At 45.6% G+C, this 15,307-nt stretch overlaps 1 protein-coding gene across 2 annotated transcripts in view; it reads left to right on the top strand.

The window, feature by feature from the left end:
* Positions 1-1,119: 1,119 nt before the first annotated feature.
* The window catches only part of MAPKAPK3 (MAPK activated protein kinase 3), a 70,984-nt gene continuing 56,796 nt past the window's right edge, over positions 1,120-15,307 (top strand). Inside the window, exons 1-2 of one of the 2 annotated variants that reach the window (XM_035106063.2) lie at positions 1,120-1,301; positions 5,368-5,744. In XM_035106063.2, the coding sequence (XP_034961954.1) occupies positions 5,520-5,744 (225 nt within the window). In that variant the 5' untranslated portion in view covers positions 1,120-1,301; positions 5,368-5,519. Of the gene's footprint in view, positions 1,302-1,345; positions 1,787-5,367; positions 5,745-15,307 lie in introns of those variants that run through there. The other variant, XM_035106064.2, reaches the window with a different exon arrangement.

Below are 15,307 nucleotides of genomic sequence, written 5' to 3'. Positions count from 1 at the left end.
GGTTTGGGGGCTCTCTTTGAATTTGAAGCAGCAGGGAGCAAATGACCATCCTGCCCACCTCACCCCCAACCCCAAGGAAAGCCAGCCTTGGCTCCTAGGACGTCCGTTGGGTGTCAACTATTGTGTCCGGAGCACACCGCTCTTTCCTCGCTTTTCAAAATAACGGAGGAGAAAGACGCGCCGTCGACACAGCTTTGAAATGTGAAAGTGTCACCATCTTGCTTGCTTGCCTTCCGGCATATTACTGGCCGGGCCCGCTTCCCACCAGCAGGTGTCGCCCTGCTACCATCGGCGCAGCGCGCTGTAGACAATCGTGTTGTTTGCGTGAACCCAAAGCTACAGAATAATAAGAGGGTTGTTGTAAATAGGCCGCCCCCTACTTCTTCGCTGAGCGTGGCCCATGAAATCGCTTCGCGGTTCCCTTCTCTCTCCTCCTGCCCCCACCCCACTTTCCAGTTGTCCCCTTTAAAACGAATAAAAAGATAAGCCCTCGGAGCGTGTGGGTGCAGTTGCAGACTTTGCTCTCGAGGGTGCCGCTGCTCCTTCTCCCTCCCGCGAGGCTCTTTGTTCTCAGCGCAAACTCCGCCACGGAGAAGGAGCGTCACCGCGAAACAAAGCAGCCGGAGACAGTAGCGAGATTCACCACGACAGCGTGAAGAGCAAAGGGGAGCTTTCTCCCTAGGCCAGGCCCTTTTCAGACATGTGCTTAAAGGAAGAAGAAGAAAAAAGGGGGGGAGCTTCGGCCCCATTTCGCGCGCCTTCTTTTGAACGCAGCTCCCCCCCCCCGCACATTTGGGTCAACGGGGAACTCCTGGTTCTTTGCTTCCGGCCGAGCCGCCGTTTCCTTGGCTGCCCTTTTTGCAGTAAGCGAAGCGGCAGCCGAGCCGAGGTTGAGCTCCTCCGCTCCTTGCCTTCCACATTGGTCTTGCCCCGGCTCGCGCTGCCCGGGCTCCGTCCTCCCGCCCACCTGCCACCGCCGCCACCAGCGGCGCCCCCGCCAGGTGTCCCGCAGCACGTGCTCTTCTCCCCCACCCCCCCACCCCTCTCCGCACCACTCCCGCATGCCCCTCCCTCCTTCCTCCCCGGCGGGTGCCTCTGCCGGGACCGGGTTGGGCCGGGGAGTCACATGAGCGGCCGCCCAAGTCTGCCCTACGCGGCTCGAGGAAAAGCCTCGGCTGGGCCGCGGAGGTGGCGAGGCGCTGCGCGGCTGCTGGTCCCCATCCCCGCCCCTCCTTCCGCGCCGCTCGTTTGATGGAGCAGCAACAGAGCGACCACCTGTGAGGAGCATGCGCTTAACGCAGGTAATACAACAACACCCCCCCCCCCCCCCGCCACCGGCATCTCTCGCCTTGCGCTTCTCCAACTGCTCCGCTCCCACGCTTTTGTTCTCTCTTCCTCCGCCCCCACCTTGGCCGCTCACCTGAGGAAACCTCCTTTCCTCGGGCTTTGCGACTTCGGTGGGTTGGAGGACTCTTTGCCTTGAGAACTACTTTTCTCCGTGACAGTGCCAGGCAGGCCAGGACATATTTGTACCTGGGGCTTCCCAGTAGATGGTGCTACCCCTCCCCTCCCGCTTTCTCCACCGGTCGCCTCCTCTCAGTCTCTAACCTAACCTCGTGTGGATATTGGGAGAAATAAAATTGTTGGAGATGTCGTCCACCACCACCGTTTTTTTTTCTCCTGTATGGTCTCCGGGCACATGAGGAGGACACAACTTTGCTCGGTCTGGTCGGTGCCCAGATGGAAGACACGTGTGTACTGCCTTGGGTTTCGTGGTGGAATAAATGTAAGGCCCTAGGAACAAATGGTACTATGTTTATAAGCAGCTCAAAGTAAGGATGTAAAATGGCCACCTGTTTATTGCATGGTGCCTGAACTGTTTGCACCCATTTACATACACGCACACTAGAGATTTAATTTAGAAATCCCAAGGAAGGAGCAGAATCTTGAACACAGTCTCAACTCCCAACAACTCATACTAAAATTTTAAAACAACAACTTCTCATATACTTTAATCATCTAGTCCTAGAAACTTTACTATTTAAGGCTGCAGTCCTAACAATGACTAATCAGAAGTGCTTGCTCCCAGGTAGGTGGAGTCAGGCTTGCAGCCTTAATCTCTTCCCCCTCCCCACTTTTCTTTCTGCCTTCCTTCAGGTGCCGGTAGCTTCAAGGCACAGAACGAACTCACCTTTCCCCCAAGGAGCATATGGCAGCATCCGTGGCTTTCCCCCTTCCCATTTAATCCCCTTGTGAAGTAGGTTAGGCTGAGAGACCGTGGATGACTGCCCCAAGGTGACCCAGTGGGGTTGCAGTCCTCAACACTGCCTCTCTGGAAAGGGTACCATACCAAGTAGCTCACCTGTGAGTAGAGACAGGTCAAAGAGCAATGCTGGCCTCATCATCAGATGTGGGGAACAATTTGGATTAGGGATCACATTATTATTCTGCTGCTGCCTCCTGGTGGGTGGGCACCCTAGGTGGCTGGCATACTGGGGTGGGCAGGCAGATAGATATCTCAGCAGCTGCCAATAGCTTACCCAGCCAAGACATGCGGATGAATGAACAGTCAGATCCCAAACATGTTGCCCTCCTCTGGATATGTGTCACATGTGTGTGCATGCTGTGCTGCTACTGTCATCAGTGCTACCTCCCTAGCACAGCCACAGTGATGAGCTTTCCTGGCTCTGTCTTTGAAGGAGGATAGGCGAGGAAAGCTATTGCCTGTCCCACCACTCTTTCAATGTGTTAAGTCAGGCATCCCCAAACTTCGGCCCTCAATTCCCATCATCCCTGACCACTGGTCCTCTTAGCTAGGGAGTTGTAGGCCAAAACATCTGGAGGGCCGCAGTTTGGGAGTGCCTGTGTTAAGTAATCCAGATGGTTCCCCTCATCTCGTTGTTGAGCCAGCACTGTTCCCTGACCTTCCTTCGCGCACAGGTGAGCTGCTTGGCATGGTACCATTCCTGTACTGGAATTATTCACCTACTGTGTAGCTGTGAAGTTGAGTGTTGTCAGTTTAGACATTGAAGGGGTTTCCATTTCTTTAAACGGGAGCTGCCTAGAAACAAAAAAAACAAAAAAACAAAAAAATTAATCAAGTGAAGCTTTTTCCATCCGTGTGATCTGAGATGATGGAAAGCAGCAATTGGGGGAACTCTCCACTACACATCTCAGAAAAGAGATGAAGAGAGTTTACCAGCTTTCAACCTGGCAACTTATTGAAGCCGCCTACACATTTGCTTACTTAGACAAACAGGTAACCTTCTGCCTCGTTTGTTTTCAGAGAGTGAGTGGATTTCTCCCCATAACTTGGGGTTGTCTAGCCCAGGTGTGGGGAACTTATGGCCCTCCAGAGGTTGTTGGACTACAACTCTCACTACTCCTGGCTAATGGCCAAGCTGGCTTTGGCTGATGGGAGTTGGGAGTCACAACAACATATGGAAGTCCCAAGGTTCCCCACCCATGTATTTAAAGACAGCTGTTTGGGGTGGCCCCAGTGAAAGAAAGGAGAGGGTTCATTCACCTTTAATACTAAAGCCCAGTCCTTTCCATGGCCCTTCAGTTTCTTCATGCAGAATACTTGTAAAGGGACCCCTGACCATTAGGTCCAGTTGCGGACGACCCTGGGGTTGTGGCGCTCATCTCACTTTACTGGCAGAGGGAGCCAGCGTACAGCTTCCGGGTCATATGGCCAGCATGACAAAGCCACTTTTGGCAAACCAGAGCAGCGCACGGAAACGTCGCTTACCTTCCCGCCGGAGCGGTACCTATTTATCTACTTGCACTTTGATGTGCTTTTGAACTGCTGGGTTGGCAGGAGCAGGGACCGAGCAACGGGAGCTCACCCCGTCGTAGGGATTCGAACTGCTGACCTTTTGATTGGCAAGCCCTAGGCTCTGTGGTTTAACCCACAGCGCCACCCACGTCCCTTCAGAATACTTGTAGCCAAAATTAAATGGAAGATATGTGTTAAAAGTAAGAGTATGTGGATATTTCCACAAGATTTAAGAATCTCCTTCAGTTTCCCAACCCAGTTTTCCCATGCCTGCTGGGATCTTGGGACATTCTCAGGTAATATCTTCTCCAATCAGAATAGCACCAACATTGGAAGCTGAACAGGAAGTATTTAAATGTTAATTTGGTACTATGGTGGCTGGATTGGTTATGCCATTATTTTGCTACTCTGTGGGACATTACTCTGATCTAACTTGCAGATATAATGTTTACTAAGTAAATGTCCTGTTTACTAAGTATATGTCCTGCCTTAGACACCCATGGTAACTAACAACAATGGCATATAAGTAAAATAAAACAAAATATGTCGCCTGCAAAGCACCACTGTCTAAAAACAGTATCATGTGGGTTCTTCCCTTGTTTTTCTATCCTCATGGAGAAAATTCACCAGTTTTTAGTGTTGGCCCACTCAAATATCCCAACATTCAGGGGGTCTGAGATGAGCCTTTCTATAAGTTTGAAAGCTATGTGTCTATCTATCTATCTATCTATCTATCTATCTATCTAACTATCTATCTATTTATTATGCTTTAAATGCAAGTTAAGGAATGCAGTCATACCTTGCTAATGTTACTTTTTATTTTACAAAAGTTTAGCAAATGCACAGTAGTTAGGAATTCAACAATAGCACTGTTTCTTGCATGGAACATAGTGAAAGCTAGGACTTCACATGCTGAATTTGTGTGTTGTACAACTGTTAAAAGCACACACATCCTTCCAGTGTAAAACGTTGGCAGCTTCAGGTCAAACTAATTGCTGCAGTCATGTTGTGCCATGAAGTTACTATGTGAATTGTTTTGCTTGCTTTCCATAAGCCACATGGCCTACTACTACAGAACCTGGCGAGGAATTGGTATGAAAAACTGCCCATCATTCTCCTATTGATGGTTACTAGTCCTGATACAAACTACCGCCAGGATCAGTGTAGGGTGATAAGGTGAAAAAGAGGGCAGGGTTACTGCAGTGTATTTGGTAAGTAGAAGCTACCCCTAGTAAGCCACGCCAGGATTACAGTTAGTGCAGTTTATTTGGTTAGTAGAGGCTACGTCTAGTAAGCCACACACTCTTTTATACAACAATTGAAGGTGCAGGAACCCTATCCTTGTCTGCACCTGGCCACTCTTGATTGGAGGCAACTTGTTTCTGGATACCAGCTGGTGGAGAATAACAGTGAGAGAGTATTGCTGTACTCATGTCCTCCCTGAGGGCTTCCCATAAACATCTGGCTGGCCACTCTGAGAAACAGGATGCTGGACTAAAAGGGACTTTGATCTAACAAAGCAGGGCTTATGTTCTTATGCTTTTTATAATCAACAAAAATGCCTGTTCACTTTTTTTTATTTTTTTTAGGTGATCCTTTAGTGGAATCCTAGGAAATGGATCCAGGCTCCTTGAAATATTTGTCCTGGCGTACTTGATGGAGGTACCTTGCGGAAGACGGTGAATGTGAGGCTGGGCTGGGCTGGCCACTTCTTTTTCTGAATTTGTTACTTCTGCCTACCATGGAACAAGGCGAGAGTCAGCAGGGACCCCCACCCGAGGGGCAGGAGGACAGCAAAAGCAACACAAGACCTTTGCCTGCTGGAGCTGTCCCTGTCAAGGGGGAAATAAAGAAACATGCAGTCACAGATGACTACAAAATCTCTAAGCGGGTGCTGGGCCTTGGCATTAATGGCAAAGTAATGGAGTGCTTTCACAAGGCGACAGGGCGGAAATGTGCTTTAAAGGTAAGTAGCTGTTGTTTCTCCTTATTTGGAGGAGGCTAAAGACAAGCGTTGTGCTCTGTGCTGCGGCAGCCTAGACGCTCCTGAAGAATCTGAATTAGAAACCTCTAAATTGCATGGAGCGAAACCTTATTGAGGGCCTAGTTGTTCCAAACCTTTAAAGCTTTTTGAAGTAGTCCCTGAATTAGTGTTTTAAATTACTAATTGTGAAATTCTTTTGCTGCTTTGCGTGGGCTGAAATATGCTTCCTTCTCTTCTCTCTCTAGTCCCCCCCACCCCACCCCACTCGGCCGGTGAGTCAGATAGTGATTTGAATGCTGATGATGCTACACTGTGGTGAACCAGGAAAATGTTGCCTGAGTTATTGAGTTTAGCAGTGCAAGAGATCTGAGATGGAAACTCAAAAAATCCATTTCCAACTACACTTTAATGTGGACTTGACAACAAGACCAGTAGTACCGAGACTCAACGACCCCTGTCCATTAGCACCCTGTTTTATTTAACGACATGTTACGTTTTTATTCTATTAGAACTTCCAGTCATTTTCATTGGTGCAGTGTAACAAATGCTGCTTCAAGATTGCATATATATTTCATACATAGTTAATATTGTGGTAATTTCCACTGCAGGGATGAGTGTTAATCCACTGCTATACTTTAAAGCACTTTTGGGGGAGCACTGATGGAATGTTTAACAGAGTTGTTTTGTTTTTTAAAAAAATGCCAAAAATGTTTTCAGCAGATGATGATTAGAATAATTAAGTTGCATTAATTGTTGAAAGAGTAAACATCCAATTATATGCTGCATTTATTATACTTATGGAACTGACACTAATGACAAAACAAGGTCGTGACTAACAAGCTAGGCCAGAACCTTCCGGGCAGTTAAGGATGCTGAGAATGAAATCAGAGGGTGGCGAATACTCTAGCCTAATATAACCTTGAATAAATTATATGGCTAAGTGGCCATATATATGTAAGCAAGCAAGAAGTGTAACTGCAGCGGAATATACTGGTTTGCCTGGATGGCTCCTAGTCATGATAGCTGTATGTTATCTCCCTTATCCAAGGCGATATGCCTCTAAATACCAGATCATGAGTGGGAGAGCTCTCATGAATAGGAGAGAACTGTTGTGCTTGTGTCTTGCTTGTAGACTTCCACTTGTCATCTGGTTAGCTGCTGTGAGAACTGAATGCTGGGCTAGGTAGGACATCAGCCTGATCAAATAAGACTCTTCTTACATTTTTAGCTGGGCCTGGAGGGGAGGCATGAAATTGCACACTCCTCTGCAGGTGTCCCCATTATTCCATGAGCAAAGTTTTGGAGGATATGAGGTGGTGGGGAAGAAGCCTGTTGGCTGTTAGGAAGATGGTATCAGTGGCAGTACCACCTGGGGTTGCTTTGCCTAGTGCTTCTCTTTACAGCACTGGGTTAAGGGATTGTCAGGCGGTAGGAGCTGTGCTACTCTCATTGCTGCTGGCTGCCATCTCTTTTGTCATTTCTCCCCATCCATCCTCTGGTAAGCTTGGTTCAGGTGGCCACCAGGGGGGCATTGGAGGGCATCTTGTCCAGGACACCATCATACTTGACACTGCCTTGTCTTTGCTAAATCAAGAGTAAGTAGCTGATATATTCACAGTGCTATCCTTACTCAGAATTACCTTTGTGTTCAATGAAGCTTACTCCCTAGTAGGTTTGGATATGGTTGCAGCCTGAAACTGCTGGGTTGTTTGTTTGTTTTGCACACCTACCTGGAAGGAAGCACCACTGAAAAAATGAAACATTTTCCTCAGTAGACATGTATAGGTTTGTAGGGTAAGTCCCTTAAGATCTGCCTCAAGTGCAGTAGTGCGGATGTGCCTTTTTATATATATGCGCTTAGCCCATTGTACGTGCAAGTTGATGCAACTGAATGTCACATCAATATTGTGTTACCTGATTATGCTGCAGGCTGGACTTGATGTGCAAAGATGTTAACCAAGTCTCCATGCGTGCTGAGGCACCTTTTCACATGTGTTTCCTTGATGTTTTTAAAGCTCCTCATTCTTCAGACAAATACTACTGCAGATTGGTATAGACATCTGTAGTACATAATCTGCCCTTTTGTACCCAGAGAAGCAAATTTAAGGCTTCGATCTTATACTTGGGAATAAGACCTTTTGAACACAGAGGGTCTTGCTTTTGAGGAAACGTGTATAAGGTGAGTCTGTTCACTGACATCGCCATTTAGACACCTTCACCAGGAAGCATGTCCAACTGAGCTCAGCTGGGCTTTTTCCTGAAAGCGCATGCATAAGAATACACAAGCATGGGTGACACAAGCATTATTTTCACCTGAATGAATACCCTAGATCAGGAATAGCCAGTGTGAGGCCATCAATATGTTTTTGCACCATGTTGGTTACCCCTGCTGCCCTGTATTTATTTTTGGGCTCTTTGCAAGCTCATTCAGTCACAATTTCACAATTAGAAATGCTGCTCTGTTTCAAGGCTCTGCGTGCAACTGTAACATCTAGGCTGCGATCCCATGTAGCATATGAACTTATTTGGAATAAGTACTGTTGCTCAGTGGAACTTGAGAGTAAGATTGCAGTGTTAAGAGACTGTTGAGCTGGATCTCTACAGAGAGGCTGAAGCCTGGTTCTCAAAACAGCAGCTGAGGAGGTAACACTGTACCTAAACTGTACCACGTCATACTGTCAACTGGAGGGGAGGGTTTTACACAATGGGATGCTACACACAAAGCAATTCCCTGCACACAGTGTGTTAAGTATTAAGCAAAGCACATTCCTTCTGCCATGTACCCTTCAGTGATTTGTAGTGCAATCCTTTCCCTCTCTCCCTCTCCTTCCTTCCCATATTTTATATAATATACAACATGGTGATAGTATCATTATTCTTCACAGAGAAATGCTGATCAATTACTTTCTTTATGTTTATTACAGCAAGAAGCTGATTGCCCATACTCTTATCTGGCCTCAGTTTATTTGCCGTTAACCATAAATGTTCACATATTCATTCATTCTCCTAACTAGTTCTTATAGATCCCTCACTGTATTAAACAAACTAGAATTTTGGTGACATTTTTCACAAGTGAAATTAAGAGCATCTTTAGCATGGAATAAGTCAATTGGGTGTTGTGAGGGACAGGGGATACCGAGAGGTCCCTCCCATCGTAAGGTCCAGCCCATCCCCAAGCGCTGGGGAGAGCAGGGAGAGCTCTGCCTCCAGCAGAGAATCAGGAAGTGGTGTCCGAGGCTCAGGCAAGGTTGCGGAGCCACTGACCCAGGTGGGACAGGAAGGGGGAAGGCGGGGGGGGGAAGGCCAATCCCCCCGACTCCGGAATTGCGCAAAAAACGTCGGGGGAAGAGGCTGGGTCTCCCCAAGCTTCTTTGCTGGAAGAAAACGCGCCAACCTCCATTCGGAGGTACTGACACCTGACCGAAAGCATGTATATAGATCGCTCTGAGCACTGTAAATAATCAGCACTTAATAAAAGTCTAAAAGGACTATGCTGCGAGGAGTCGTTACTCTAGAGTAGCCGCATCAGCGTCTCTGACAGGTGTGTTAGTAGTGGTTATGTTAAAAGAAGATTTGTTTCAAAATGTGTATTCTAGTCAGTGTAGGTTTTTCATTCAGTTTGCCTATTCAAAACTTAAGATGCTCATGATTTCTGAAAACTGTCTTGGCATAGCAAAGGTCTTGTTTCTGATCAATTTCTGCCACACCTGGGAGCCTTGTCTATACATATTGATATTGTTTCTAATTGTGTATCAACAATAATATTGGAAGAGAAATGTGCTTCCGTGGCACTAACTCCAACTCAATGTTGACATCTACAGTTAGCGGCAGGGTTGGGAGATCCAGTTAATCCATATTCTAATTGCAGCTGTTTCCTCTGGACCCGTGTGAGCATACAGAATGCTGAAATTCGGTGTTCACTCCAGGTTTTGTAAGGCCCTTCAGATGCTGTTGACCATGGTATTCTCCTGGATCAGTTCTGTGAGTTGGGGGTTGGAGGCAGCATTTTTCAGTGGTTCTGCTCTCACCTGTAGGGCTGGTTGCAGAGAGTAGCATGAGTGACTCTGTGTCAGCACCCTGACTGTTAAGTTGTGAGATGTCACAGGGCACTATTTTGTTCCCAGTGCTATTTAACATCTATGAAGCCATTGCGAGATTTGGAGCATGATGTATTCAGTATGCTGCTGACACTCACTGCTATTTCTCTGTAACAATTGAATTGTGAATAAGTCCTGAACTGGTGCCTGGATGTGGTGGGAGGCTGGGTAAGGGCCAATAAACCGAGGCTAAATCCTGGCAAGGTGCAGACCCCACTGGGTGGTTCCTGGGTCTGGGAAATTTGGCACTTGCCTTGTCCGGACAGTATTTCACTCCCTTTGAAGACACAGGTTCATAGTGTGGGGTTTTCATCTCTGTCACTAAAGGCCATCTCATCAGTTTCATCTCTGTCACTAAAGGTTCCATTAGTTCCAGCTGGAACCCCAGCTGTAGCCGTTCTTGGACAGTGACAATCTGGCCGTAGTGGTCCATGCATTTGTCTACTCAAGGCTTGACTACTGCAATGCAGTTTCTGTGTGACTGCCCTTGAGTTGGTCTGGAAGCTGCAGTTACTCAAAACGTTGTTTTAAGGATGCTATCATCAACACAGTACACCTTTATCAAACCAGCTGCACTGGCTGCCTATATGTTACCAGGCCAGGTTCAAGGTGCTGTTACTTATTTTCAACTCCCTGAACAATTTGGGTCCAGGCTACTTAAGAAGCCACCTCTCCCCTTACATCTCTCCCTAGCCAATGTGTTCCATGGTAGAGGACTTCCTGGTGGCACCAAGTGTTCCTACTGTTCATCTTGCAGTCCACCACTGGTAGAGCTTTGAATATTGTAGCCCCTTAAATGTGGAATTCATTACCATTTGAGATGAGGCACGTGCCAACCATCTACTCTTTCAGACGCATGCTCCAGGCCTTTTTATTTACCTAAACCTTTTCTGAATGAAATATTAGATTGTTGTCCACTGACCATCTTCTGGTGTTGCACTATTACTTTTTGTGTACTGTATATTTTTTGCACTTATCTTTGGTTTTCTGTGCACTAGTCTGATACTTTATAATGTGAGTGTTTGATAGATATTTTAAACTAAATAAGACACACCCCTTCCCCCACTTCCTTGGTGAATCTGCTTGCTTGCCCGCCAGGCAAAGACCAGCAAGCAGGCAGTGTGGCATCTACTGCTCCACTTTATCACCACCACTATTGTCCGGAGCAGAGTGAGAGGTGGATGGACAAGCAAGGGCGGCAGGCTCTTGTCGGTGGTCCCCTTGCTGGGATGTGACACCTCTTAGTAGATGTGGGACCTTGCTGACCTTGGATACTGGCCAGGGTCACAAAATGACTTGTCTAGACCTACTAAATTTCAATCTTTAATGACTAAAAAGAGAAGCCAAGAAGAATGTTCATAATTGTCAGGGCATTGCTGAGAGAGCAAGTAGCCTTTCTCAATGTCTTATTCATACCCTCTTGAAAGGATTATATATGCAATGATTTTATTTTTAAAAACAATCACAACTTTAAAATAGTCCCAGCACTATCATTTGAGCTAATCTTAACAATCCCAGATAGTTATAAGTAGGAAGGAACACTCAATACACAATAAAATATAAAGGCTTTCATTTTGTGTTTTCCTCTTTGTATTCAGAAAGTAGAGGTGGGGAAAATCCATTTATTTGCGAAAGATGCATGGGCACTCACAACTCAGATAATCTGCACCGATGCTCTGAGGTCCAAGGTGGTTTCTGTTTCTGGGAATTCTGTTTCACAGTAGGCTTCCAACATCACCAAACTCTCCCCATCAAGGCTTTTCTGGACTTGGCAGATGGCTTCTCTTTGCCAAAAAGCTTTCCTTCACTGTGGGAACCAAATCAGAACAGTCTGTATCTGGACAGACTGCTCAATAGAAAGATTTTTTTCTTTTTTTACTTAAGTACTTGATGCAAAAGGTTTTTAATGGACTGAAACACACAACCACAGAGCCACACGTCACTCAACCACTGCACATTGTAATTGGGAGGTCCATGTTGTTTTGTATAGTTCCTGTTAGAGGAACCGCTTTAAAATGCTCACTAATAATTTTAGTCTGGGAATATAAAATGTGGCTTCCCCAAAAACATTGCAGGAGCTTTAACTGTGGCTTTGGTTATTTTCCTAAAGTGTTAAGTGGTTTGATTTGCCCCGCTTGGCATAGCAATTATCTATGCACTTCTTAGAAGTGCTGTCAACTTTGTTTCCATTCGATTGAAATGCCACACACACTGCTGGCTTAATCTAGAAAACCCAAACTGGTTTTCTTGCTCGTAAGCCAAACTACTTAAAGGCAGCATTTCCAAGTGGAAGGAATGCATGTAATTAAAAGGACAGGAGGATAAGCATGGCTAGTTCATGCCATCCAGGCCAACATGATGTTCAAGGGATCATACTGCTTCTTATGTCGCCTCTTCCTGTTACCTTGGTCTCTTTAACATGACTCGGTGGGAGCTCAGAGCAGGCTGCTTTTGTGTGGTTAGCACTTTCATGTGCATATAAAATCTCCTTTCCCCACTCTCTCCTTATTTGGAAAATACAATGTCTATCAGATATTGAATACACTGAATTATAATTCACAGTATTTAATGACTGGGTGAGAGGTGCATTAGAGTAAGGTGTGTTTCATTGCGTGGTGTGCAGGGGGTCCCACTTATTGGTTCTGATAAAATAATATAAATAATAAAAGGGACATATTAATCAGATTTAGCAAGCTGGGGCAGTGGGTCTTTCTATTGCTTCAAATGACATTATTTGTTGGGACCAAGTGAACAGTTGCATTTTTAGCCCTGCCAGTGGTTCCCTGAGGCAATATTAAAGGATTTGATTTGCAGGAAACAAAACAAATCATTAAACTGGATCATACACATAATAGGCAATCCCCTATTACTCCAGGACACATGAAAGTAGCATATTGAAGAGGTTACAGACTCAGCAATATGTATTACAGGAAGCTACTGTATTGCAGGAAACACGGGTGGTGCTGTGGTCTAAACCACAGAGCCTAGGGCTTGCCGATCAGAAGGTCGGCAGTTTGGGGTGAGCTCCCATTGCTCGGTCCCTGCTCCTGCCAACCTAGCAGTTCGAAAGCACGTCAAAGTGCAAGTAGATAAATAGGTACTGCTCCGGTGGGAGGGTAAACAGCGTTTTCCATGCACTGCTCTGGTTCACCAGAAGCGGCTTAGTCATGCTGGCCACATCAGAACTGTCTGTGGACAAACACTGGCTCCCTCGGCCAGTAAAGCGAGATGAGCGCCGCAACCCCAGAGTCGTCTGCGACACGATGTAACGGTCAGGGGTCCGTTTACCTTTACCTTTTTACTGTATATTACAGATCTTGAAATAGCTCCTTTGAAGAATGTATTCATATGTTTTTATTTAGCTTTGCTCAATATGTAATTGGTGGTTAGACACCTAAGAAATAAAATATGGATAAGCATTTTTTTTAAAGGTCGTATTTTGGCACTAATAATGATTAGGACAAGTGAAGTCAGCCCCTCGATAATGAGTTCAGCAGTAGTTTCATGGAATATTTGAAGTCTCCTTTGATTGCGAGGGATCAAAACTCTTCCTTTCAGGGAGCTAATATATTGTGAGCTAATGACTTGTTGCAGAACAAGAAATTTTGTTATAGCTGGTCTGATACTGATCAGCATGGCCTCTCCTGCCAGAGGAATAATAGAGTCAAATCAAGAGTGAAACATTTCAAATGCTTAAAAGTACAAAACTTCCCACAGCTTTCATATGGGTATGAACATGGTGAAATCCAGTTTAAATGGCGGAGGAAGTGTAGTGTGACTAACCATGATTGACTGAACTCTTCTGTGCCCTGTCCAAGATCCCTGGCAATTTACTAAAGGCTACAAATGCATATTAGCGTTTGGCTGCAAGGAAATAATATATGTGTAAGAAATGCATGTTTCCTATAGTGTATGATTTGCAAAACACTCCTCACTTCCCATTATGCTAAACACGTATCTTACAGCTAGGTGATAATTCCCATAGAGAGACTAATGGAGTAAATCCCAGTCTTTACAAGGCTTCCAGGGGAGTTACCTAGGTGTATTTTAAAAATGTATCTTACAAAGGCTGACAACATACATTTCTGTAAAAGTGTATTTCTTATTTCAGTTCATTATGATTTTGGCGCAGCACCTAAACCTGTGGCTTTGATATGTTATTAATTATGCTATATTCTGGTGGTGCTGTGGGTGCTTGCAGATGGTTGTGTGAGGGTTAAATTACCTTAGAATCATAGAATTGTAGAGTTGGAAGGAACCCTAAGGATCATCTAGCACAACCCCCTGCAATACAGGAATATGCAGCTGTCCCATATGGAGATCGAACCTGCAACCTTGGTGGTCTCAGAACCGTGCTCTAATCGAAGGATTGTGCCCAGTGCTTGTCCTACACAGAGTAGACACACTGAAAATAATGGACCTAATTTGGTCATGGTCATTAATTTCAGTGGGTTTACTGTGAGTGATATAACCCCAAGTTAACTGATTAACTGTTTTGCATTGTTAAATGTTTAAAGTTATGACGTTGGCTGCCTTGTAAAAAAAGAATTGCTTAAGAGAGTTCAAGCAAGTTGATGCTAACTCATCAAAGTGGAAATGCAGGAATTGGGGGAGGTGGAGAATCTGTATAAACCATAAGGTGTCTTTGTAAAACATGCCATGCGGCTGCTCCCTTTATTATGTTATTTTCCAATCTGCCAACAAACTCAAACAAGTTCACCCAGATTTACAGCTTAGCTGGAGCCTTAGGAAGATCAAGGTACCTTTCTACAGCTTCAGCACATTTGAAGATCTGTCATAGGATGTTGAACTATCGCACCACACTATGTGTGTGTTGGGTGTGCATCGTTCATTCATGTGTTAGACCCAAGGTAATTCATTCAGGGAAGAATTGCAGGAGCTGGTGTGTTTTAATTCTCCCTGCCCCCTTATGTTTGTGGTTTTCCTTGGTATGGTATGTGGGGAAGGTTAAAGACCAGGCCTATGGAGGTTGGCCCATTTGGTCACTGCCCCACTAACTTTTGTCTGCTGGCAGTCCAGCCTCACTTACCTGCCTTCTTACTTACAAGAAACCCAAGGGAGGTAGTAATTGTTAGCTTCCTCCTTCTTGGTCTCAGTGTTGCCTATCTAGAATGCAGCAGGGGAGAGGATGTGGAGAAAACTAGGATTGGTTGGCTCTACCTCTCATTGACCACCTGTTGCTTCCCTTGCCTATGAGTCCCAGTGGCAACCAGTCACCAGTGAACACCCTCAACCCTTTCCCCACTTCCCTTATCAAACTAGCAGGCCACCTATGACTTTTAGAAGGTGACTTTAGGCGGCTTCACACATTGTAGACAAGTAACAGCAAAGGAAACCTGAGTGAATCATACTTCTTCTGTAACTTGCACAAGCTGGAATCCTGAAATTATCATCACTGATAACTGGGTGTTGGCAACCAACTTTTGA

The sequence above is a fragment of the Zootoca vivipara genome, chromosome 2 (genome assembly GCF_963506605.1).
Source record: "Zootoca vivipara chromosome 2, rZooViv1.1, whole genome shotgun sequence".
NCBI lineage: Eukaryota > Metazoa > Chordata > Lepidosauria > Squamata > Lacertidae > Zootoca > Zootoca vivipara.
This window is presented reverse-complemented; position numbering and strand designations above follow the sequence as displayed.